This window comes from Colias croceus, chromosome 22 (genome assembly GCF_905220415.1).
Source record: "Colias croceus chromosome 22, ilColCroc2.1".
Lineage (NCBI taxonomy): Eukaryota > Metazoa > Arthropoda > Insecta > Lepidoptera > Pieridae > Colias > Colias croceus.
In genome coordinates, this window is record NC_059558.1 from 963,331 (window position 1) to 989,817 (window position 26,487).

At 34.4% G+C, this 26,487-nt stretch overlaps 2 protein-coding genes across 4 annotated transcripts; both read left to right on the forward strand.

The window, feature by feature from the left end:
* The first annotated feature begins 6,068 nt into the window (after nucleotides 1–6,068).
* LOC123701755 (facilitated trehalose transporter Tret1-like) lies at nucleotides 6,069–13,459 on the forward strand. The gene is made up of 11 exons (XM_045649308.1): nucleotides 6,069–6,086; nucleotides 6,202–6,329; nucleotides 9,065–9,294; nucleotides 9,600–9,735; nucleotides 10,043–10,224; nucleotides 10,503–10,608; nucleotides 11,129–11,206; nucleotides 11,583–11,800; nucleotides 12,337–12,519; nucleotides 12,863–12,956; nucleotides 13,310–13,459. The coding sequence occupies exons 2-11, from the start codon at nucleotides 6,293–6,295 to the stop codon at nucleotides 13,450–13,452; spliced, it is 1,407 nt and encodes a 468-aa protein (XP_045505264.1). The 5' UTR covers nucleotides 6,069–6,086; nucleotides 6,202–6,292; the 3' UTR covers nucleotides 13,453–13,459.
* Nucleotides 13,460–16,599: 3,140 nt separating this feature from the next.
* On the forward strand, nucleotides 16,600–23,797 carry LOC123701754 (facilitated trehalose transporter Tret1-like). 3 transcript variants are annotated; one of them, XM_045649305.1, is made up of 10 exons: nucleotides 16,600–16,716; nucleotides 18,123–18,352; nucleotides 18,783–18,918; nucleotides 19,655–19,836; nucleotides 20,143–20,248; nucleotides 20,798–20,881; nucleotides 21,312–21,529; nucleotides 22,089–22,271; nucleotides 22,548–22,641; nucleotides 23,648–23,797. In XM_045649305.1, exons 1-10 carry the CDS (start codon nucleotides 16,680–16,682, stop codon nucleotides 23,788–23,790), a joined length of 1,413 nt encoding a protein of 470 aa, XP_045505261.1. In that variant the 5' UTR covers nucleotides 16,600–16,679; the 3' UTR covers nucleotides 23,791–23,797. The 3 variants fall into 3 exon arrangements, with proteins under 3 accessions (XP_045505261.1, XP_045505263.1, XP_045505262.1); XM_045649307.1 differs by lacking the exon at nucleotides 16,600–16,716 and adding an exon at nucleotides 17,761–17,884; XM_045649306.1 differs by lacking the exon at nucleotides 16,600–16,716 and adding an exon at nucleotides 17,894–18,031.
* Nucleotides 23,798–26,487: the final 2,690 nt, after the last annotated feature.

A 26,487-nucleotide genomic window follows, 5' to 3' on the forward strand; every position in this document is an offset into this window, starting at 1 on the left:
AACCTATCCTATGTGTTAATCTAAGTACCCTCTATATGTGTGCTAAATTTCATTTGCATCGGTTCTGTAGTATTTGCGTGAAAGAGTAATAAACATACACACACACATACATCCATCCTCACAATCTTTCACATTTATAATATTAAGTAGGATTTGCTTATGTACTAAACATTATCATACCAAAGCCAAATCACAGAAGACTTTTTTTCTGTTTAGGGCCGATTTTTCAATGCTTGGATAAAACTTATCCGTCCAATAAAGTATTAGACGATAATATTAAAATGTCACGTAAACTGTCAAATACGGGCAATTAGAATACGTTTTTAAAATGGTAGTTTTATACATTATTCGACGAATAAGTTTTATCCAAGCATTGAAAAATCGGCCCTTAATAATATTAACCTCACTAATAGCACCACACTTAAAAAAAAAAAACAAAAAAAAACTTACCAATCCCTGTCGACAAAACCTGATGAATAATCGTCATTTTTAATTTTCACGATCCGATTTCGTGTCCGTTCCACAAACATGAAGTTCACTTACAGTTCTAAATAAAAAGAGATATTCGTACGTATTTTAAGAATTCCTATGCAAATAGTGATATGACCAGATTACCGCACACTATAAGGCTTGTGCACAAACAGTGCGATATATTTGAAGCTAGCAAGTTAGCAACACGATTGACCCACTTTGAAAGTTAAATTTTGACTGTCGCCTTGTTTGCCGTGATTAAACGCATGATTATACGGCCCTGGATTCAATTCCCGGTGGAGATTCAGAAATGAACACCTATTACTCATAATCACTACATAGTATAAAACAAAGTCACTTTCTCTGTCCCTATGTCCCTTTGTATGCTTAAATCTTTCAAACTAGGCAACGGATTTTGATGCAGTTTTTTTAATAGATAGAGTGATTCAAGAGAAAGGTTTTAGTATTTAATTTATAAGATTTAAGTCAAAGCGGGCGAAGCCGCGGGCGGTAAGCTAGTATATTAATATGTGTAAGTATTTAATCGACCAGTGAAAAGGATGAGCAAATGCCTTACTTCACTAGATAGTATAAAGCAATGTCACTTTTTCTGTCCCTATATTCTTAAATTTTTAATACTACACAATGGATAGATAGAACGGTTCTCGAGGAAGGTTTTTGTATATAATTTATTAGGTTTTTTTGCAAATGGAAACGCGGCCTTAGAATTTAGGTTGAGAACTTTTTGAAAGTAGGTACCACTATTTGCTAGCTATAAATTATACTAGCTTTCCGCCCGCGGCTTCGCCCGCGTTTTCAAAGAAAAACCCGCATAGTTCCCGTTCCCGTGGGATTTCCGGAATAAAACCTATCCTATGTCCTTTCGCGGGTATCAAAATATCTCTATACCAAATTTCATGCAAATTGGTTCAGTAGTTAAAGCGTGATTGAGTAACAGACAGACAGACAGAGTTACTTTCGCATTTATAATATTAGTATGGATTGTACAAAATATCGCTTAGCTTGCACTGTAAACCAACCGTACAATGTTTTGATGTGCGTATGGCTTAAAAGGTAAGATTAAAATTAATTAAAGGTATATCTAATAAGCAATAATACTATGCGTCATGAGGGAATTCCAAATTATCCTTTGGGTAGGATAAAGTTAACTTTCTTTCTTTCATTTAACATTTTACTTTGAGAAAGATTGCATCTTCTTGTCTGTTTATTTTTAATTTTAAATGCCAATTGAATAAATTTAGATTAAACCATAGTACAATATTATTTATGTAATACTGTGATTATACTGTGGTAATAAAATTTATCCGTCCAATAAAGTGTTTCACGAACATTTTAAAATGTCACCTGTAAACTGTCATATACGGACAATTAGAATACATTTTTGAAATGGTAGTTTAATACGTTATTCGATGAATAAGTTTTAACCAAGGATTGAAAAATCAGCCCATATTATTGTTATTTTTTTAATTCGTGTCCAAATAAATGATTATAGAATCATTTATTGTAGGTATGTTTACGAATAATTGGGAATTGAAAAACAATACATGTTCGTGGTAACTATTAATGAAACACAACTATAGGTAATCTTCGTGATAATTTAAACAATGTTGCTAAGTTTTTCTCTAGTCAATCTCTTTCAATGTTGCAGACATGGCAGACTCGGTCTAATAAATCTTAATAAAAAAGTAACGAGGTGGCACTCAACTAATACCACACCCCGGACACTCCATACAAAATTATCGTTTTGACAGTCACACTGTAGAGACTGTAAATGTGTGTGTTAACGCTTTATGGTTGGCACATTTGTGACTAGCGTAAAAAAAATTCGTGTTTTTCTGATGAAATACATCCGTAAACAGCACAATATCTAAACATTTTCTACGAAAAACGATAATCACAAGTCCAAAATAATAAAATTACTTTAAGTCAATTTGATTAATGTTGTCAATCTTCGTTGCGTATCGTCCTTGCAGACAAATACGGACCATTTTATGGCTGATCGTGCGGGGTGAGGTAAGTGTTTAATTTTGGCGGGAGGCGGAGAGTGTCCGTTCTGTAGCGTTTAGCTACTATTATGTATTCTGTGCTAATACTTAAGCCTTTTAGAAATAAAGCGAATAAGTCCTATAACACCTGACTGTGTGTGTGTGTGCGTGTGTGTGTGACACATGTTTCATTAAATTCGACAGATTTCATGATTGAATCCGTGCCTTGCTGAAGTAAATGCATTAGGTGTTATCTACTTATTAGAACTTACGTACCTATAGTTCACGAAAAGAGCGTGTGTGCACTGTGCAGATAACACGTGTCAGAAGTGAAACTTCTTAGGCAAGATTGAAAGATACTAAAATCGTCGCTTTACTCCATGACGTGACGGTATTGCGATGCGACCTTGACATTTTACTCTCAACGCGCCTAAAGAAGTTTCAGTTTGAAAATCTATGACCTACGTGAAACACTTGAACATAATGAAAGACCATAGCTCAATTTATTTACTCATGGAATCTGACTGGCTTAGCATGGACGTCACGAAAAAAATATTATAACGTCGCGTGCTTGCAAGTGTGCAACTGTAAAAAGTGTGATAATTGTTAACCCGTTTATGTTACACTAGCTTTCCGCCTGCGGCTTCACCTACGTTTTCAAAGAAAAACCAGCATAGTTCCCGTTCCCGTGGGATTTCCGAGATAAAACCTATCCTATGTGTTAATCCAAGTTACCCTCTATATGTGTGCATATATAAATTTCATTGTAATTGTTTTAATATTTGCGTGAAAGAGTAACAAACATACATATACATACATCCATCCTCACAAACTTTCGCATTTATAATATTATTAGGATACTAGGACTAGGACTAGAATAGGATACTAGGATAGGATAGAATGGATAAGCGCGTGCGAGCCAATTACTCACGATGTTATACTTTCACATTACTTATTGCGTTTTATTGTTTACTAGCGGTCCGCCCCGGCTTCGCCCGTGGTACATATTTCGCAATAAAAGGTAGCCTATGTTCTTTCTCAGGGTCTAATGATTGTCCGTGCCAAATTTCATTAAAATCGGTCCAGTAGTTTATGCGTGAAAACCATACATACATACATATATATAATTACAAACCTTTCCTCTTATGATATTAGTATAGATAGGTTAATAAAACAAGGTCTTATTAGTAGGAAAATAAGTATTTTTATTAAAACTACTCAACATAATTGCAAGTTCTAAATCAAATAACAAATCAAGTAATTATTGTCTCTAAACTTTGGCCTTTATAAAAATCACGTCTATTCTTACGTCTGGGACGTATAGACTACTAGCTTTCCGCCTGCGGCTTCGCCCGCATTTTCAAAGAAAAACCCGCATAGTTCCCGTTCCCGTGGGATTTCCTGGATAAAACCTAGCCTATATTACTCGTGGATAATGTAGCTTTCGAATGGTGAAAGAATTTTTAAAATCGGTTCAGTAGTTTATGAGCCTATTCATTGCAATCAAACAAACAAAGTTTTCCTCTTTATAATATTAGTGTAGATTGAACAGAATCCACTTCAACTAGGCTTACTCATATTCTTATACTTATACTCTCTAAATCACTTCATTAGGACCTTGAGATCTGAAGAAATGTTTTCCCATACGAATTAGGCGTGAAGCATGTGATTTTATACGCCTTAAAGCCACTTTTTTAGGAATGTACGTCTCTCTGTCCAAAAATAATGACATCCATTAACAGGGCACAAACACAAGGTTTCTCTAACATCGTTGGCTATATTTTTAACTCCTTCTAGGAATTACAAAGTTGCTACCCCTGGTGCGTACGTTACACAAAGGCTTATGCATAAGCCATTTCGTCGATTGCACTTTTCCAATATGGAATGGGATTCTACCTCTTAGCAATTGCGGCGTTGGAGTTGAAAAGCTTCAATATTATTCGAGGATGGCTCCGCTTTTGCTGCGTAAGGGCTGCATATTACGGAATTATCGCTTTCGGTGTCAACACGTATTAGTAGTTCATTATCTCTCCACTCTTTCAGCAAAGAAAGACTGCTTGACGTCGATCATCCATTTACATCCTACTCTACCTAAAAAAAAAGAAATAACAATTAATTATTAAATATTACATTTAGTATATTATGTAATACCTTAATAGTTCACCTAAATAACAAATAAGAGTTATTGAAAATACCATTACATTTGTATTGACCAAATTGCCGCAGGCCGGACACTGCCTCAAACACCTCGCTGCGCAAACGCAGCAGGACTACCCTGCTGAAAAATACTGCTATAAAATATCATATAAATGCTCATTATAACCGTATTTTACGATAAAAATTCGTATAAAATCACAAATACATAGGTCGATCGTCTTCTCGATTTCGTGACTGTTTTAGATTTAGAAAATACTAAATATTTTCATTCACTTTTTGATAAAAATGTGAATGGCGCTTACGATTTTTAGTTTCGAGCAGGTTGATTCCATACTAAACGCGAACCCGCTCACCTCTTACCTCAACCCGAATAGCTGAATTTTCGCTGACCGCCTTACACTCCTTATGTGACCCAATGGCTCATATCACGCCTTCTGACGGGTTAACCGGTAAAAACTATTTAGTAATATGTGTTAGATTATCTATGAAATAGCTGTGCCATTGATGCACAAATTAACAAAAACGTAAATTTTCCATACTATTATTTTGGATTATTCCATTTCAATGGGTACACATTTATTTAATAATTTATATCAAGAGAATTCAGTAAATGTTTATTTAAATCGCAGAGCCCCTACCTACTTAATGGCTGTAGTTTTCAGAGGGAACTGCCTTCCAAAGCAGTGATAGGTGCCTATTTTATAATATGACGACTAAAATTTTGTTGAATAATGCCAGGTCCACATTAGCGCCGTGATCGGTGAACAGGCGAGAACGTGTATATATGCGTTGCTACCGTGCGTTCACGCCTATTCCCCGACCAGTCTTTATTGTGTGCCGCAACAAAAGATTAGCCTTATACACGCGGCTACTATTATGGTGAATTCAGACCAAACGAACATAGAGCAAGAGCATTCTTTCGCGATCTTTTAATGTAAACGAAAATTCGTATTCAGTACACCAGGTTCAGGTGTACCGTGTATTAAAACATTGCATAGAATCTTTTCGAACGCACTAAGAACAACGAAATTATGCTCTACGCATGTTTATAGTAAAAGAAGAATTTGCAAAAATGAGCATTCGCTCGTTTGATGTAAATACACCGTTATAAAATAGTTATATTGGCAGTTGTTTCTACGTCAATCGCGGCGGGATCGAACGATTGCGAGCATTCTTGGAGCATTCGATGAACATGGAATGACGGCTCCGCATTAGTGCATTAGAAGCGTGAAGAACAGGCGTGAACGTGAATGTGGATGGTATTCGCGGGGTTCACGCACGTTCACACCGGTACCCCGATCGGAGTCGGTACTGCAGAAGAGACGACGAAGGCCGCGAATTCGAGGCGTGATTTCGGCAGTGGCATTATAATATATGATGAAATGTTGCTACAAGAAGTTTAAACGCTATCAGCTAAGATTCTGAGAATTAATTTTTATTACTACATCACATGTAAGATTAAATATGTGTTTTTATAATTTGCAACTTATCTACAGCTAGTGTAAATAGAATTAATCCATGAGCATTTTATAATAATGTATAAATACATGTTTGTTTCCATGTTTAGCATATGATAGTCAGATAGAAGGGATTTGTAAGTGGAGTGTGGAGTCTGTGTGGATCTGTAGTAATAATTGAATAACCGTTATATTTAAAAAATGGGGTACAAGAATCAAGTCATAGCCACACTTATAGGTAAGTGAAGTTAGGTCTGTATTAGTACAACTGCACTTGAAAAATAGAGATAGCAATATTATGTGTTTCCTTGTCTATCCCAAAGGTTTTTGGAATTACTGGGAGAGAATCAAATCAAATAAAATCAATTCCTGGGATAAAATTCATAAAATACGAGTTCCTTAAATTACCTAATTATTTTATAGCAGCCCCTAAGGCAGCCCCATAACCCATTACATACCTATTACGTTAAAAGGGGTTAGGCGGTCAGCAAAAATTCAGCTATTCGCGCCTTAGCTAAGTGGTGAGGGGGTCCGCGTTTAGTATGGAATCAACGGGCTCGAAACTAAAAATCATAAGCGCCATTCACATTTTTATCAAAAAGTGAATGAAAATATTTAGTATTTTCTAAATCTAAAACAGTCACGAAATCGAGAAGACGATCGACCTATGTATTTGTTATTTTATACGAATTTTTATCGTAAAATACGGTTGTAATGAGGTAACTTCAGGATTTTTTTTATCGAGCAAAATTTTTCCAATCGTGTTTTGGAACAGTCATCCCATCAAACATACATTCTGTAATACATAGTTATTAGAAATTTCAGTGGGAAATAAATCAATATTTTCTATTATAGCTCATAGATAACAGTCCGTTTATTTTGCCGTTCTAAGGGCCCTTTTCCTAAACTTATTTATTTTTTTACAATAAGGTAAGTATAGTTATTATAGTTTTAAACAATTTGCTAGTTCTCTCTAGACATCCAATCATTTCCTGTGCCTATGAAACTCTCGTTTGTGGTAACAGAGGCAGCTGCAAGAATACAATGTGACTATTTGATGATTTTCAAAAATATTTTTCTTGTTAAATCTCAAAATAATTATCTAAATTAATTGAAAAATATTTATCCTACAAAATCAATCGTTTCAATACAATGTGGAAATTTTCGATAGGCCCTGTAGGGAAAGTATAGGTAGGTACCTGCTTGAAATACAATAGCAAATTTTGCTGAAAGCAAACATTCATTTAATAAAAAAATAGAACTGCAATCAAAGATTTTCGAAAATTCCCTTGCTCTACCGGGAATCAAAAAAACATAAATTTTAAAAGATGAAGAGTTAATATGTCTACAATCTACCCGGTCGCCACGCGGCCCGTTGCGCGATTCAAGCAGCCCCGTTCAGGCTTAGTGAAAATCATCAACTAGGTACATCATTTTTCGCTAAAGTTAATATCGACACAAAAGAATAAAAAATAACTATTTTCATTCATTTCAATCCAATTCATTCATCAAATCGTGAGTCCGACTCGCACTTGACCGTTTTTTATAACATCTTTATGAATGATAATATAATTTTATAAGATAAACAGTGCTACTTATTTTCAATTAAATTTTGTTAGATTTATTTTAAAGGATTGGTAGAATATATGTATTTATTATGTAAAACAGTGGGTCAAAAATCAATATCGAATCTAGGAGTGAGGCAGCTATGTAAAGCTGGCTACTCACGTACCTGCCGCAGGGGCAATATTGGAACAACCTCAGTTGCACGGCTGTTGGTTGTTCTCTAAATTGCCCCTGCTTGCTTATACACATCACAATTGACGAGTCAAATTCCAATATTGCCCCTGCTGCAGGTATGTCAAAAGAGGTTTTTGAAGCCAACAAAAGCGTGTTCGTGTCAACTTACTATATTTTTTATATTGTAATTTGTTTGTTAATATGATTTATTTAATAAAAGAAACATTTAATAATAGAATATTTAATTAATATGACCATATAAATTTATGACCTACGTTAAGCTATATCAAAGATTTTATTTGTTCATGGGATCTTGCTGGCTTAGCAGTTAGGTACGTCACTAGTAAAATTGTCGCCTTGTTTCTTTGTTTTCATATTATAAATCTACTTGTGTATTACACTACGAAATAAATAAAAATTAATTCCTTGTTGCTTTTGAAGCATATTATTTGTAAAACGCATGATTACAGAGTCTATCTTTATAAACAATAAAGATAATTATGTTGTCCTATCCTAACATACCATTAAAAGATTTCGACATTCAAGATATTTTAGACTAGCAGCTGTTATCCGCGGTTTCACCATAGTATAGAGAGAACAAGTAGGCCATCTCCCGGCGAATAGGAGCGTGGTACCTAAACTCGCTTTTTTTTTTTTGGTGTTTCTCAATGTTAGCCAGAAGGGCTTTTACATTTTAACGCGGACGCGGGGGTGAACTGAAGGTTCACCCTGGTAGCGACATGCACAAGGGCGTCCCCCCTTGACGGGGATCTCGAACCTCGGCTTGGGCTGTCGCTTCACCTAAACTCGCGAGGCGCAGAGTTGTCACTAGTCACTTTGATATTTGAAATAATTGTATAAACAAACACCGACCGCTCACAGCAATAGAACCGAGCGGCGTTGTGTGCGTGCGTCAAGCTTGCGTACGTACATGAATAGGGGGCGTGACGAAGGGCTCAGCGTACACATACAAGCGGCGCGATGTATCTTTGTTCGTTCATAACTTACTTGTTTTCTTTATACTTAAATTAACGTCAATCTAAGTAGTGTCGTCCATGGGAATTTATGAATTATGAATATTTCCGCCATTACGGCGATTACCAATAAATATCTACAATAACGGCTGGTTATGGATATTTAGGTCATCTACACTATCGTGATTGCCTATACTCGCCCAAAGAAGCCATTGAAGAAGGCCCATACTTTTATTGTCATATTTTTTTTGCCTTCCAGTGAGCTACCTCTGCATGACTACCGGAGTCCTTTACACATGGCCTTCATCAGTAATAAAAGTGTTAAGTTCAGAGAACACACCACTGAACAGAATTATGACTGAGACAGAAATATCTCTACTGGGCAGTTTGACGTCTATTAGTGCCTTGTTCACTATGCCCTTGTCTGGAATGGTCCTGGATAAACTGGGAAGGAAGTATACTTGTGTGGGCATGGCTTTATTACAAGTGGTAAGTGCTCATTGGATGTAAAAACAATTTTATTATGTACCTACTACTAAAGAGACAATTTAGTCAGTCTGATGCAGTGGCAAATTTAGCTGCTGCTGTAAACTGTTACGTCTGTTGGAATCTTTTCTGATAAAACTTATTACAAAATACTTAGTATAAGTATACACACATGCTCCTATTTGATTTGATTATATGGTAACAATAATTAATTTGGTATCTATTGTGGTCTAGCAACCTTATAAAACAAGATTTTTACATATTTCTTGCCTAAAGATAAATAACAATATTTTTTGTCCCTTTTTTAGATTGGCTGGGCAGTAGTAATATGCTTCGACTACGTGGAATCAATCTTAGCTGCGGTGTTCATAGGAGGTCTAAGTTCTTGCATCTACCTCGTGGCTCCAATGTACGTTGGAGAATTATGCCAGGAGGCTATACGAGGTATTTTTGTTTAAATTATAACGTGATTAATCTTTGGCATTTGAATGACTTGATATTAATTAGTTTTATAGCATTCAAATCACTACATAGTATGAAATAAAGTCGCTTTCCCTGTCCCTATGTCCCTATGTCCCTTTGTATGCTTAAATCTTTAAAACTATGCAACGGATTTTTGCGGTTTTTTTTAATAGATAGAGTGATTTAAGAGGAAGGTTTGAGTATATAATTTATTAGGTTTTAGATAAAGCGGGATGGCCGTGAGTCTTATTTTCATAAATAATATCAAAATTGTTCGGGTACTCCACAGGTACCATGACAGCAGCCGTGATGACGTGCTTCGCGGTGGGTTGGCTGATCTCCTACATGATGGGAGTGCTGGACTATCGAGTGATGAACTACATATGTTTAACAATGAGCTTAGTAGGGACCTTACTACAGTTTTATTTGTGGGAGTCTCCGTTGTATCAGATGACGAAGGGCCTGGAAAAGGTAAGAATTTAGAACTTGATGGAATGACGAAAATGTGTAAAGTTACAAAACTTCTTAAATTTTATAATAAAATATCATGTCTAACAGTGAAAAGCAACATCCTATATAATTATATTTTGCTTGGTATATTTGTATCTTGCCAAAGAAGTTTCACTTCTGACACATCAACACATGTGCTCGGCACACACGCCTTTTTTTAAATTACCTGTTTCTGTATATTTTTGCCAATGTTCAAAATGAGTTATTTTTTTTTCAAAGCAACTACATTTTCTTTTCAGGAGGCAATGAAAACAATAGCTCATTATAGAGGAGTAAGAATTGATTCTAAAGAGGTTCATCAAGAAATAAATAATCTGAAAGTGGCGCTAAATCCAGATTTAGATGGTAAACATTAAAATAATAATTTAATTCAATATATTTTTTGGAAATTAATAAAATTGCTGTAAGTTCTTCATGTAGGAATAACGTTTAATTACCGGATTTCATTATCATAATCATAATCATAAAATTGTAATTTACATAGTTAACATCTAAATTCTATAATAGATAACAATCGGCCAAGCATACTTAAGGAACTACCTACGTCATTTTTGTCTATTTAGGTTTTAATAACTTATTTAAATCCTTACTATATAATATTATAAATGCGAAAGTAACTCTGTCTGTCTGTCTGTTACTCAATCACGCCTAAACTACTGAACCAATTTGCATGAAATTTGGTATGGAGATATTTTGATACCCGAGAAAGGACATAGGCTACCTTTTATTGCGAAATATGTACCACGGGCGAAGCCGGGGCGGACTTCTAGTATTTTATAAAATCTTTTCATTTATTATTTATTTATGTTTATATTACATTATTTGAAATAAACAAGGATTTTCATCAAACCATGATAATTTTCAGACGCGACACCTGAAGCAGAAAAGCTACAGCCAAATGAAACGGTTCAAAGAGAGAAACTCTCTACATGGCAATTTTTAAGTAAGTATCGTTAAGAAAAGCTTTTTAATATTATTCATATTTGTACTTTCATTTTGTAATTTCTAACCTTACCTAACGTAAAAATCAAAATCTAATTTAATAATTTAGATACAGTTCGATTCAAACTTAATGGCGGTTTGGAAGTTAGCTGCAAATGCATGTGCGCGCACGGCGCAGGTATCCGAACCTTAACGTTCCGGTAACTAAAATTATTTTCTGCGCATCAGATGGTTCGATGTTCCAAGCCGCCATTAAGTTTGAATCAAACTGTATGTGAATTATTAATTATGAGTTTGATTGTTAGGTTAGGTTAGGTTAGAAATTACAAAATCTTTATAGTTGCCTAAATAATAAAAATCAACATTATTTTTTCCAGAAAAATCTCGATCAACGCGTCGCGCCTTATTCCTTTGTTTCATACTATACACAGCCGTGGTCTTCCAAGGCCAAGTTGTGATACAAGTATACGCTGAGCCACTGTTCACGCTGGCGGTTCCCAGCATGTCAGCGACTGTCTGCAGCGTGCTATTTGCAATTGTCAATATTGTGGCGGCGCTCATTGTACTGTACTTGGTGGATCGGTCGGGGAGACGGGTGAGATGATATTTACTATGGTTTTGAGTTCACGCTGGCCTTTCCCAGCTTGTCAGCGACTGTCTGCAGCGTGATATTTGCAATTGTCAACATTGTGGCGGCGCTCATTGTACTTAGTGGATAAATCGGGGAGACGGGTGAGATGATTATAGTAAATATGGTTTGTGGCAACTGTCTGTAGTGCGATATTCGTAGCCGTCAAAAATACTTGGTCGATAGATCGGGGAGACAGGTGAGATCATTCTACTATTTGATCACGCTGAGCCGCTGTGTAAAATAAGAGAGAGAGAGAGAAATAGAAATCCGTCAATGAATGAAATAGTTCATTATTTCTAAATTTTTTTTTTTGTCACAATTTCTAACCCTCGATACCCTAAGTTTATCTCCCATAATAAAAATAAAATACCTATTCATAAAAATAACTAAGATGACCAACTCCATTTTAGAATTAAACACGAAATGACTCTTTCACACTTTCACTAGAACTAATAAAGAGTTTTTATAATTTTGTATAACAACCCATTTCTTCTTTCCAGCCACTGATGATATATTCATCATTGATAACAGCATTCTTCGCGTCTCTCCTCGGGACCCAAATACAGTTTTCTTGGGGACCCAATTGGTTGACAGCTGTACTTATATACCTATTTTGTACTACCTATACCACGGGAGCTGGTATGATACCATATACCATAAGTGCTGAAATATTTTTACCAGAGGTAAGTGTAACCAAAGATTTCTTTATAATTACTGTGTTACTACCATTCGAAATAAAAAATCACAATCACAATCAAGATCAAAAATTGTCATATGTAAAACACTGCCTCTGTGTTTATCAGGCAGAGTTTTCTATTGTGTGTATACGATACGATACACGCTGTCTTTAAATTAATCTCCATAATATTAAATAGCACTGATAATTACCTAGGTCAAGAGAGGCTGAATTAATTTCATTATTTTTAATTTGATCGATGAAAATAAATAATTCTAAGTGTATCGCTGGATGAAAGTGTTGTTAAAGTGGTTGTACGCTCATTTAAAATATATCTTAATTTCTTTCAGATAAAGAACTTTGCGACGATAGTGTCATTGGAGTATTCCTTCGTTGGATTCTTTATTATTCTGTTTATTTATCATCCTCTAGTCTCAGCAATAGGTAAGTAAAAGAAAGTATTGATAGGTATTATATTTTGAATGCCAGTTCTGATGACAGAGTAGATATTCAATAATAATTGTCCAATACGTTGATGCCTTAGGTTGATGCCATCAATTTTAAATTTAAATTGAAGCCAGTCCCTGTATCATGATAAATATTAATAGTTAATTCCCGATAATGCGAGATTTTGCCATAAAAGTATAAATTTAAACTATTTATTTATTCAATTAGACTTCATCTAGAATCGCTTTTGAATCGTCATGTTTTACCATTTGCGACCGATTCGGAAAGCAGTTCCTACGGAGAAGAACCGGCAAGAAATCGTAGTTGCTCAATAAATAATGTAATTTCAGGTCTGGGTCCAATATTCTACATATTTGCGGGAGTGTGTCTCCTAACGACGGTGTTCTGCCACTTCTATATGCCAGAAACTAAGGGGCTGACAGTGGATGCCATACAGCATCTGTTTGTCCCACGATCTCATAATAAAGTTTGATATAAGACTGATGTTTTTCTTTCCTTGATTGGTTTTGAATACCTTTTAACATGGCATAATCAATAAACTGTTTAAAACTCTACAAAATAAACCTGACCAACGCACGGCAGCTAAAAGAAACTATGACTTTGTAGCTTTTTATTATTTTCGTATTATGAAAACGATTTTTGATGACCACTTATGTACAATCGCGCTCAATGAGGCAATTTTAACAAAGGGCAATTGTTCAAAAACTCTATTTGCCAATTGCCGATTTAAATGAGTTTAAACCGACTGCTCACCTACCTGCTGCAGGGACAATATTGGGATTGCACCCTTAATTGGCTCCTTATTTGTGATGTGTATAGGCAAACAGGAACAGAAAAAAAAAATTGCTCCAATATTGCCCCTGAGGCAGGTACGTGAGTAGCCGGCTTTGTTATTTATCAAAAAATCCCAACCGTCCTCTTTTCTCACTGAAGATAATATTATACCACAGATTACAAAATATTAAATCGGTAGTTAGCTTAGGTAGTAGTATGTAAGTAAATAAAACGTAGGTATACCTACCTACGTAATCAAGCAGTTTTCTTTTCGATGGAAAGCTTTGTTATCGCAACTACCATAGTATTACAATGTTATTCTACCGTATTTGATTTAGATTTAGCATTACAATTTAATTAAGTAGGTAGGTATATAACTACGTAATATCAAATACATACATACAATAAAATAGGTAGATAGGTATATTATGTTTTACACAAAATATCTATACCTACCTACTAATATAATCTCAGGAACTACTGGCCCGATTTGAAAAATTATTTCGCTGTTAGAATGTAGCTATATCCCATTAATAGAAGAAGGGTTAGGAATAGGCTATAATGTACTTATCCCTTCGTGTGTGGCGGCCATTTTGCAATGCCTACTTGAAAATTATAAAAAAAAATTCATAACGAGGAAATAAATAAATCTTTAATGTGTTGTTAATCTCTTATTACGGCTAGGTATATGGATTGACGATGCATTTTCAGTAAGTATGCTATTCTAATGTGAAATATCCGATAAATAATCATCTAACTATGTATAACAAACATGCTCTCATAAAAAAGGGGGAATAATAAACGAGCGTCTAAAAAAACTGAACGACTGATGATGAGATAGTATGATGGTTGAGTAAGCGACAGATAAACTAAATGAGCGACGAAAATTTACAAGCTACAAGCGGGTTGTGATTAATCCATTTTTTTATATTATTGAAACGAGCAGATGCAATGCCCAATGAAATTTGAGTTAATAAAATTGTAACTGAGTGACTTAGTTACTAAGTGAGTGACTAAATTAATAGGTGTTTAGTGATTTTTCTATTCGAAACACGTCATTGAAGATAAATAAATCATATACCTACTCAGTCAGATATAAGGTTGTTCAAATATTATTATGAAGCTGCACATTTTGTATTTTAATGTTTGTAAGTCGCTGGTATTTTATTTTTAGTATTTTAGTCACTCACCGTCAGTCACTTGAAATTCTGTAACTCCAATTCAATATTTTTGTCACTCAAAACATGCGTATTATATCATTTAAATGATTCAGTCACTCGTTTAGATACTACCCTAAAAAATACAATACAATTTTTCTAGTGAGCGTTAAAGTTGTTGAATTTAAGGTTTATTACGACCACTTACGATGTATATTATTATCAATGAAACAGCTATGCCTTGATACACAAATTAACAATTACATAAATTTTCCATGTTATTTTTGGATTATTTTATTTTTATACACATTAATATTTATTTGTTGTTCTAATTCTGAATCAAAATTAACGAATCATTCTATAAAGTTTATCTGTATCCCAAAAGCAGTGGAAACTACCTTCCAAAGCAGTTCCTTCCTACCTATTTTTATAGCTCCGTGAACAGGCGAGAACGTGAAATGTGGTTTTTTCGATATTCACGCGCGTTCGCGTCTATTCCCCGAGGTATGTTCGTCGACGTCAGTTCCCCGTGGGATACAAATATCACTTAACTTGTGGTATTGTATCCCACGAGAAAGGATTCTCCGTTCACGCATACATCGACCTTCACGGGCCCGTTCATGAGTAAGGGTGCTTTTCCACCGATAATGTGCGAGGATTTGTAGCGAGGAATTTGTTTGTAAATAACCAATAGTATCGCTTCAAACTAAATGAAGCGATATGACATCGGAGGAAAAAGTACCCTTATTATGTTATTTTGACATCAGCTTCTACATCCATTTCGCGGCGGGATTTACGAACGATAGCGAGCACTCTATGAATGTGCAGGACGCGACTTATGCCGCGAATTCGAGCGTGAATATTAACGGCACTCCTTAGCCAAACGGCAAAACGCTAAGGAATAGAATACGCTATCGATAGAAATTGACATAAGCGTATGATGTTTTGCATAAGGATTCGGTCACCCTACCAACGACAACGACGACTACGAACAAAATTTTCATCCAGTCGCAATTAAATAAAATTGTGCAAAACACAATTAAAAATGAAATTTAAGAATTTCCTGTCGTATTGGTGTTTGGAAAAAAAAATTTTGAGATCAATGGATAAACAAACAGGTTTTTCATAGAAACGGTGGCTCCTAGAAAAAAATGTATTTAACCTTTTTTATAGATAATTAGATTATATACAATTTTGGTTCAGGTGATTGTATGATAAACTTACCGTCTCAGCGAAAATCGCAAAAAACCCTATTTCTTTTTATTAATTGACCTCGAATTTTTTTATTCCTGAGTACCAGAATGACGGGAGATTTTAATATTGATTTTGAACAAATTTCGGCACGATTGGAACTTTGGTCGTGGTCGTCTGCGTCGTTGGTAGTGTGATCGAACCATTACCAAAATGTCATGAGCTTATGTCAATAATTAGCGTTAGCAGTTTCTATTCCATGGCGTTACGTACGTTTGTCTAAGGCCGTTATGTAGAGCCGCCGTGTGTTTGAGTTAGAGTATGATGAAATGTTGCTTCAAGAAGTTTAAGCGCTATCTGCTAAGTCGTCAGAATCTGAGAATTAATTTTTATTACTATATAACATTTAAGATAATTAAATATGTGTTTATTATTATCTACAGCTATTGTTTTATAATATAAATACATGTTTGTTTCAATGTTTAGCATATGATAGTCAGATAGAAGGGATTTGTAAGTGGAGTGTGGAGTCTGTGTGGATCTGTAGTAATAATTGAATAACCGTTATATTTAAAAAATGGGGTACAAGAATCAAGTCATAGCCACACTTATAGGTAAGTGAAGGTAGGTCTGTATTAGTACAGTGCATTTGAAGAATAGAGATAGCTATATTTTTTATCATATTTAAATTTCGTGTTCTGTTTATAAATTATTATAGGGCATTTTCTGTTTCGGTCCGAAGGAGCCCTCTATTGCGGTCCTCCTATTTATATGTAGTTTTTATATAGACTAATCAATCAACGAAACGATTGATAAATTACTTCTTGTAAATTTCTCCAAAGACGTTTCACTTCGGACACGTGTGCTCGGCACATGCGCTGTTTTTTTTTAATAATCGCGTCAAATTAATACAGAAGAAATCGCGTAGTAAACACAATCGCGTAGTTCGACATCTTCACCTGCAGGATATCACGGAAGATACTCAACATTTTGGATATCTCCATTTCTCTGAGACATATCGACTCGAAGTCATTAATTCCTTGTAAAATTAGACAAAGTTAAATACATTAACGATAAAGTATCTATATATATAAAACTCAAAGGTGACTGATATAGTGATCTATCAACGGACAGCCCAAACCACTGGACGTATCGGGCTGAAATTTGGCATGCAGGTAGATGTCATAACGTAGGCGTCCCCTAAGAAAGGATTTCCCGAAATTCTTGCGGGAACGGGGAAAAACGGGGATGCACGAACAAAGTCGTGGGCGGAAGCTAGTATATGTATAATACCATTATACTAAGTAATATAAGTATTATGTATTGTAGATAATACTTTAAATTTTTATCTAGCTCCTGGGAACAACCGCGGTTACACCCGCGTAGTGAAAATTAAGTCGCGTCAACCTTAGATTACAAAAAAGGCGGCAACTATCAATTTTCGAGTGATTCCAATTTCAAATACACAACATGATATTTCCGAGAAATAAGGGCTGCTGGGAATGAGATACGAATGAGATACGTACTGCAAGCGTACTGCGACAAAAACATAAATCATCACAAAATCTTTAAATCTCTATAATCGCAAATGCACGTACCGTACTCACACAAAATTATCTCCTGAAAAACATTTGAGTGATGAAAAATTTCAATTTTATGTACGTACATATTTTTATAAGCTGTGCAGCGCGGATTCACACGCGGACGCGGACTAACCCGCTCACAAAAGCAAGTGTTTCTGTAGCCACAGAATACTTAATAGTAGCTAATGTTATAGCTTAGGTACGAGTTATTCTGGTAGATAAGCTACATTACTGCCAAGTATAATTAAAATTTGTTAATTGGTTTTCGTGTGAAAGAACAAACATCCATACGTAATTCTTGCAAACTTGCGCTTTTTAAAATCATTGATTGAAAATAGCAAAGCTGGTACGCTTCACAATCGAGAGTGTTGGCCCAATTTATTGCAATACAATAATTTTGTACCTATATTTAAGTATATACCAAAATTTCCTTCCAGTGAGCTATCTCTGCATGACCACCGGAGTCCTCTTCACATGGCCGTCATCAGTAATAAAAGTGTTCCGTTCAGAGAACACACCACTGAACAGAATTATGTCGGAGACAGAAATATCTCTACTGGGCAGTTTGACGTCTATTAGTGCTTTGTTCACTATACCCTTGTGTGGATTGTCCCTGGATAAACTGGGAAGCAAGTACACATGTGTGGTGTTGGCCCTGTTACAAGTAGTAAGTGTTTTGGCATGTCTAAATTAATTTAATTTTGGTTAATTTTTCTTTTTCATGAATAGCCCAGGTTCTTGATTATCGAGCATTTATTAAACAACCTGAATCTATTAGTAAACATTCGTCATGCAAAATATTTAATATAGCCATTATATAAAGAGCTTTTAATAAAATGGCTGATTGAATAATTGACTGTGTCATCAATTCAACAGTTAGCAGAAAAAGCGTGTTTGTAAATTATCTGATGCAGTTGCCAATTTATCAGGAAGTTTTGGGATAAAACTTAGAACAAATATGGTTCTCTTCTGTCCGCTTATTATCAGTGATTATATATGATAATAAATAATAATTCACTGTACTGTGTTCGAGCAATCATCATAACCTACACAACAAAATTATAAGGTATAATCAACATGTACATACCCCTTTTCAGATTGGCTGGGCAGTAGTAATATGCTTCGACTACGTGGAGTCAATCCTAGCTGCGGTGTTCATAGGAGGTCTCAGTTCTTGTATCTACCTCGTGGGTCCACTGTACGTTGGAGAATTCTGCCAGGAAGATATACGAGGTATTTTTGTTTAAATTATAACGTGAAGTCTTTAAAATCGGCCAGGCCAATTTTCTGGCCTGGCACCCTTCCGAGAAAACTGGACCGTAAGAAATAGGTCTGTTTCTTCCGATATTAATATTTTGCAAACCATTGAAGAAGCATTATATTATTGTCCATATTTAGCGTTATATAGTCTATTATAACAAACGGATACAAAACCACACCCTACTTTTTATGGCAGGGTAAGCAAAGGAGCATATAAAAAACCGTGATATTAAGTGAGCATTACGTATAAACAATAGGAATCTGATGTTGTTACTTATACTTTAATATACTTGATTTAATTATTACTCTAACATATAATTATCTACTAGCTTTCCACCCGCGGCTTCGCCCGCGCATTCAAAGACCGCATAGTTCCTGTTCCCGGGGGATTTCCGAGATAAAAGCTATCCTATGTCCTTTCTCGGTTATCAAAATATATCTATACCAAATTTCATGAAAATTGGTTCTTATGGTGGAGTAACAGACAGACAGACAGAGTTACTTTCGCATTTATAATATGAATATGGATTTCATACGAGCTGTTATTCTGTCTTCGCACAAGTTGTCTATGATATTGAGTTTTCGCATTTCTTAATTTCTAGGCGCAAATTTCTTGAGATTTTCTTTCATAAGATCCTTCTCCTGCCAATAACGAGCACATCAAAATAAGAATTATTGAAGTTTAAATATAATTGTTCTGGAACTGCAGGTACCATGACAGCCGCTGCCATGACGTTCTTCCCGGTGGGCGGGCTGATCTCCTACATAATGGGAGTGCTGGACTATCGAGTGATCAACTACATATGTCTGACAATGAACGTAGTAGGGACTTTCCTGCAATTTTATTTGTGGGAGTCTCCGTTGTTTCAGATGAAGAAGGGCTTAGAAAAGGTACAGTAGATAATATGTAATGTTTAAACGATTACTTAAGCTGTAAAAGTGGATGTATTTTAACATTTGTCAGAAATTATGAATTTTTGTGAAAAACTTATTTGCGATATGTCTTATTAATTACTACAAGAGACTACAAGTATCATGTCCATAATAAAAGGCAACGTTCAATATATACTTTACTTAAATAACCTGTTTTTACTCTGAATATTTTTCACAATATTTAAATTCTTTTATTTAAGATTTAAATCTATTGAAATATTAATGGATTTTAAAAGTCAAAGAATCTCTACATTTTCTTTTCAGGAGGCAATGAAAACAATAGCTCATTATAGAGGAGTAAGAATTGATTCTAAAGAGGTTCATCAAGAAATAAATAATCTGAAAGTGGCGCTAAATCCAGATTTAGATGGTGAGTAGTGAGTACTACAACGAATTGATAGAAAAAAATATACATATCTAAATATTTTGATATGGGTATATTTTAATCAATTGCCTTTAATAATTAATAAAAATAAAATGACAGCCTTTCTAAATAGTTGAATGTAAGAAACATTAAGCATAGAACAAAACCTATAAAATGAATATGCCTCTTTATCTTTTATTTTTTAAATCTTTTATTATAAACTAGGTTTCCGCCCGCGGCTTCGCCCGCGCAGTCAAAGAAAAACCCGCATAGTTCCCGTTCCCTTGGGATTTCCGGGATTGCGTCATTTTCCCGGGATAAAAAGTAGCCTTTGTCCTTTCTCGGGTATTAAAATATCTACATACCAAATTTCATGAAAATTGGTTCAGTAGTTTAGGCGTGATTGAGTAACAGACAGACAGAGTTACTTTCGCATTTATAATATTAATAAAATAAGTATAATAAGTAGTTATAAGTATGGATTTTCCATGAAATTTTCATCATCACCAGTAACTTCAGTAAGTATGCATTATTCGAATATTTGATAATTTTCAGACGCGACACCTGAAGCAGAGAAGTTACAGCCACAGTTACAGTCAACGGTTCAAAGAGAGAAACTCTCCGCATGGCAATTTTTAAGTAAGTGTCGTTACAGAAAAACGTTTTGCTTTACGTACGTTCTCTAATAAACTCTTGGAAATCTCTATTGGAAATCTAGAAAATTATTTTTGAAGTGAAACTTCTTTAACGTGGTTGGAAAAAAATTTAGTGTAACATTTTTTCGTTACGCGTGACATTTTTCCGTTACGCGCCATCTTTTTCTTATCCCTACGCGTGATTCCGACGTATTTCTGTAATGTTGCATAATTTAGTAAATTATTTTTGAAAAATAAGGTCATAAAGAAGTTTCACTTCTTACGTGTGTACACTAGTACACGCACACATTTTTTTTTCTTTCGTTTAATACTCACTCAAACAAATAATCAACCAAACTACAATTATTATTATTTATTAGTATAGACTAAAGACAACTAACCTTATTAATAAAAAGCAACATTATTTTTTCCAGAAAAATCTCGATCATCGCGTCGCGCCTTATTCCTCTGTTTCGTGCTGTATACAGCCGTGGTCTTCCAAGGCCAAGTGGTGATACAAGTATATGCTGAGCCACTGTTCAGTCTGGCCGTTCCCAGCGTTTCACCGACTGTCTGCACGGTGGTATTTGCAGTAGTCAATATTATGGCGGGGCTGATTGTACTGTACTTGGTGGATCGATCGGGGAGACGGGTGAGATGATACTAAATGTGGTATAGTGGTGTCAGTGATTGTGTCTGCAAAGATATTCGCAGTCGTTAACATTGTGGCGACACTCATTGCGCTGTACTTGGTGGATAAGTCGGGTAAGATACTAAACGTGCTTTAGTCGCGACTGTCTGCAGCGTGGTATTCGCAGTCATTAACATTGTGGCGACCCTCATTGTACTGTACTTGGGGGATCGATTGGGGAGACCGGTGAGATTTAATTATCTCCCGTACTTTTTACTAGAGCCTTGTTTCATTGAAAAATAGATTATTTATAGGTAAAAAGCTAAGAGGAAAAGAACCATATCGCATGACTTTATACTTGACGAAATATTCGTTGAAAATAATATTGATAAATAATGATATACTTAGGTACTTTTTTAATAAAAAAAAAATCTCAAAAACCGTAGTAGGTAATTGAAGGACCAAATTCGTTTTCCCCATTTTAACTATCAGAAATATGAAACACCATTTTACACTCGAACTTCTATGTGAAAAAAAGTAACATTAATATTTCTAAGAACGACTTATTTTGTCTTTTCAGCCACTGATGATATATTCATCATTAATGACAGCATTGTTCGCGTCCCTCCTCGGGACCCAAATACAGTTTTCTTGGGGACCCAATTGGTTAACAGCTGTACTTATATACCTATTTTGTATTACTTTTAACACGGGAGCTGGTATGATACCATTCACCGTAAGCGCTGAAATATTTTTACCAGAGGTAAGTGTCTTAGACGGTAATTATAACTACGCTCACAATCAAGATCAAAAATTGTCCGAAGTAAAACACTGCTCACATGACTGTAAGGCAGAGTTTTCTTATGCGTATTTTTTTCTTATTAGCGTATATCGTATCGTATAATACCATCATACATGCTTAATCTTTGAAGAAATTTACATATTAAATAGCACTAATTACACTCAAGAGATGCTTCATTTTTTCTATGCTTTAAAACTTTATACTACTTATCACTTAATATGTTCCAATTTCTTTCAGATAAAGAACTTTGCGACGATTGTGACAATGGAGTATTCTTTCGTTGGATTCTTTGTTATTCTGTTTATTTATCATCCTCTAGTCTCAGTAATAGGTAAGCAATAATTTTATTTATTTGCAACGCCATATACTTAAGTGGTGCCAGTATGGAAATTACGATGATGAAATTACAAGTGATAACTGCGTTAAAAACAACCGACTTCAAACTTGCACTTGCAAAATTTACAAATACCTACAGACAAAAATGCTCATAAAATAAAAACTACTGGGCCTATCCCAATAAAATTGTTATGGGACCAATTCGACATCATCCCGCATCGAACAAAAAAAGAATCACGTAAATCGGTTCAGAAACCTCGGAGTAATCGGTGTACATACATAAAAAAAAAACATACCGGCCTAATTGATAACCTCCTTCTTTTTTTTGAAGTCGGTTAAAAAGAAAGAATTGTGTATTTTGCATGCCAGATAGTTTTGCTGCCAAACTATAAATTCACTCATGGTTTGAATATTCTAATTTTGTTTGTATTGAAACCAGCCCCCGTACAATGATGTCTTGAACAGTATGGAAAAATGACAGCGCAATATAGATCATCTAGCGCCATCACTTTACCACACTGGGAAAGTGTAAAGTTTACCTACCTAAAATATAAATTTAAACAAAAATAATTTTTGAATAAGACTTCTTCTAAAATCATTTTTGAATCGTCATAACATAGTTGCAAAAGTAAACAACACCGATTCGGAAAGCAGTTTCTACAGAAGAAAGTTTCTTAAATCATGTTAAATGTTTGGTTTAACATTTAACATGATTTAAGAAACTTTCTTCTGTAGAAACTGCTTTCCGCTTTCTTCTGCTTTCTTCTGTAGAATCTATACTAATAAGTATTATAAAGCTGAAGAGTTTGTTTGTTTGTTTGTTTGAACGCGCTAATCTCGGGAACTACTGGTCCGATTTGAAAAATTCTTTCAGTGTTTATAGATAGCCCATTTATCGAGGATGGCTATATGCTTTATATCATCACGCTAAGACCAACAGGAGCGGAGCAATGCGGGTGAAACCGCGGGGAACAGCTAGTAAGACATAATGTAAATTTCAGGTCTGGGGCCAATATTCTACATATTTGCGTTAGTGTGTCTCCTAACGACGGTGTTCTGCCACTTCTATATGCCAGAAACTAAGGGGCTGACAGTGGATGCCATACAGCATCTGTTTGTCCCACGATCTCATAATAAAGTTTGATATAAGACTGATGTTTTTCTTTCCTTGATTGGTTTTAAATTCCTTTTTATATGATATAGTCAACAAGTTGTATCAAAAAAAATGTATTTTAAAAAAATCAACATAAAAAGTATAATCCAAAAAGAGTTCACGAAAATACTACTGAACCGATTATAATGAAATTTTCTAATTTAGATAGTTGAAGACTCATAATGACATAGGCTACTTTTTATCTCGGAAATCCCACAGGAACGGGAACTATGTGTAGTTTTCTTTGAAAACGCGTGTGAATTCGCGGGCGGAAATCTAGTTTACAATAATCTACGTAACTAATATAATATTTTTTTACGATTGTAAGCATTGTCATTGCAATTACACTATTTGTTTTAGATATAGCATTACAATTTCTTTTTTGCGTAATATACTTACATACTATAAAATTTATATTTTACGCAAATTGATGTGCTAATATTTTATAAAAATTAAATTAAATCAAATCAAATCAAATCATTTATTGCATACATTAGAAACCTTATGCAGGTATTGCAATATAATATTATATTTAAATTATATTGTAGTTAGTTAAAAAAACTAAAAAATATAGGTAGGTAATTCCTTAATCTTTTTTTATTGTGGGAAGCCACAATCTCGCCTTACCCTTAATCTCATGAAATTATTGTAACCTTGCGAAGTAGCTAAAGATTGATTTAAATCTGTCTAAAATAGATTTTTTTCAAAGGTTTAAACCATTTTCAGATTTAATAAGCTACATAGTGCAGTAGCTGGATATACCTAAGTAAATACTCGACGCTGACGCTAACTCTATCTCAAATCGTAGAGCTAGTTTTTTTTTTTTTTTTGAAAAATAAATAAATTAATGAATAGGAACTGTTTATTAATTTAGATAGAGTAGCAGAAGAAACCATTTAAAATAATGGAAGGGCATCCAGACGTTTAAAAAACAATAATTGTAATTGGTTTTAATTTGTTTATATTAATTATCATGTAAATTAAAATTTTGCACTTACCACATTTAGATTTAAAATTAACGATTGAAGCCTTATGAATAATAAAATGACATTTTCTGGGTATCTCCCTGATAGATAGAGCAAGTTTTTAAAAGCCAAACGAAAATCTTTTTTTTATGTGATTTTATTTTTTACGGGCCCTTGAAGGGACATACTGGGTAATTTTATCTTTCTTGGCATTACTTAAATTCTTTTTTTATTTCTACAACGATCTAACGATAGTAAATGTTACCTAAGCTGAATTGGCTTATCTTTCATCTTAGCACACAAAAAAAATCAAGCATCTACCGCAATAAGTCACGTCACCATAAATAAAAATCTCATCGTATGTACTCGGCGCTAGGAGAAAATTTAAAGAAAAACGTCATAACTCCGAAAATACGAAAAATCGCATAACATACATGGGGGTGATTCGGATAGCCCTCTAGGTCCTCTACCTCCTGGCTTCAGTATAACCATTATCCATACTTTTTGGGACACCTTGTATATAAAATATACAGAATATTATACCTATTTGTTTCATTAAATCATTATAAACTTTATAGCTCTATGATCTCTACGATCTATGCATTTTATATGCTAGCTTTCCGTCCGCGGCTTCGCCCGCTTTGTCTAAAAGCAAATAAATTATATCATACACAAACCTTCCTCTTTAATTACTCTATCTATTATACAAAACCGCATAAAAATCCGTTGTGTAGTTTTAAATATATAATCATACATAGGGACAGAGAAAGCGACTTTGTTTTCTAATAATTGTAGTAATTTTTATACCTAATTACCTACACCTACCGACTTTATTGAAAAGAAATCTTGCCGCAGTATAAATTATTAAGGCTTGCTACGATCGATAACGGATTTAATCGATCAGTTTCGAGTACCTAAGTATCCTCATTATTATATTACTTATTTTTTTAAACAGTCAGAACTTTTAAAAAATAAGGAAACAGGTTATATGAATATAAAAACTACAATCGCCTGAAGAAATTCCTTCAATGGTTTAATGATTTATAAACAAAATTTAATCCATCTTATCTCATGTATACTCAAGAATTTTATGAGTCAACGACTCGGCTTTTATGTAGATCTCTAAAAAACTCCGGTCAAGTTCTAGTTCATCAAAACATTGTGATTTTGTGTGTCCTCCTTGGATTTAAAATGGCTATTAGAAATCAAGTGATTACAACTGCAATAGGTAAACATTATTTTTCTTAAGAGACTTTAAAATGAAAAGCATTTAAATATTTATGTGATAAGGATTACTATAGAAATGTACTCAAGTTTGTAAAGGATTTTTTTCTCTTATAACAATATTTTGAAATTGAAAAAGTACTTAGCAGAAAGTAAAAAGCTATTTACAATAATAGATTATCTAACTACATATTTGAAATTGCAAGATGTAACATATGTTATACTTAAAAAAAACATAATTGCTAGATACAGCTGTATTACAGCTGTATCTAGCAATTATGTTTTTGTTATTATCTAGCAATTATCTGCTGTAAGCAAAGTATAGGATTAGGACGCGAAGTTAAATGAATTACAATCTTTTAAAAATAATTTTCTTAAATACGTGACTTCGGGTCATAACTCATATAGCTACTATTAAGGATTCTATGCAGGGGTTTAAAGAATTCAAATTCAAATTCAAAATTCAAATTGCTTTATTTGCAGAATGTAGAATACAGAT

Bases quoted from the DNA above. Each gene is read 5' to 3' on its own strand.
- LOC123701755 (XM_045649308.1), top strand. From the start codon at position 6,293: ATGGGGTACAAGAATCAAGTCATAGCCACACTTATAG. The intron at 11,207-11,582 runs GTAAGTATCGTT...TATTTTTTCCAG, and splicing joins CTCTACATGGCAATTTTTAA to AAAAATCTCGATCAACGCGT. The intron at 12,520-12,862 runs GTAAGTGTAACC...AATTTCTTTCAG, and splicing joins CTGAAATATTTTTACCAGAG to ATAAAGAACTTTGCGACGAT.
- LOC123701754 (XM_045649305.1), top strand. From the start codon at position 16,680: ATGGGGTACAAGAATCAAGTCATAGCCACACTTATAG. The intron at 16,717-18,122 runs GTAAGTGAAGGT...ATTTCCTTCCAG, and splicing joins AGTCATAGCCACACTTATAG to TGAGCTATCTCTGCATGACC. The intron at 20,249-20,797 runs GTGAGTAGTGAG...GATAATTTTCAG, and splicing joins GCTAAATCCAGATTTAGATG to ACGCGACACCTGAAGCAGAG.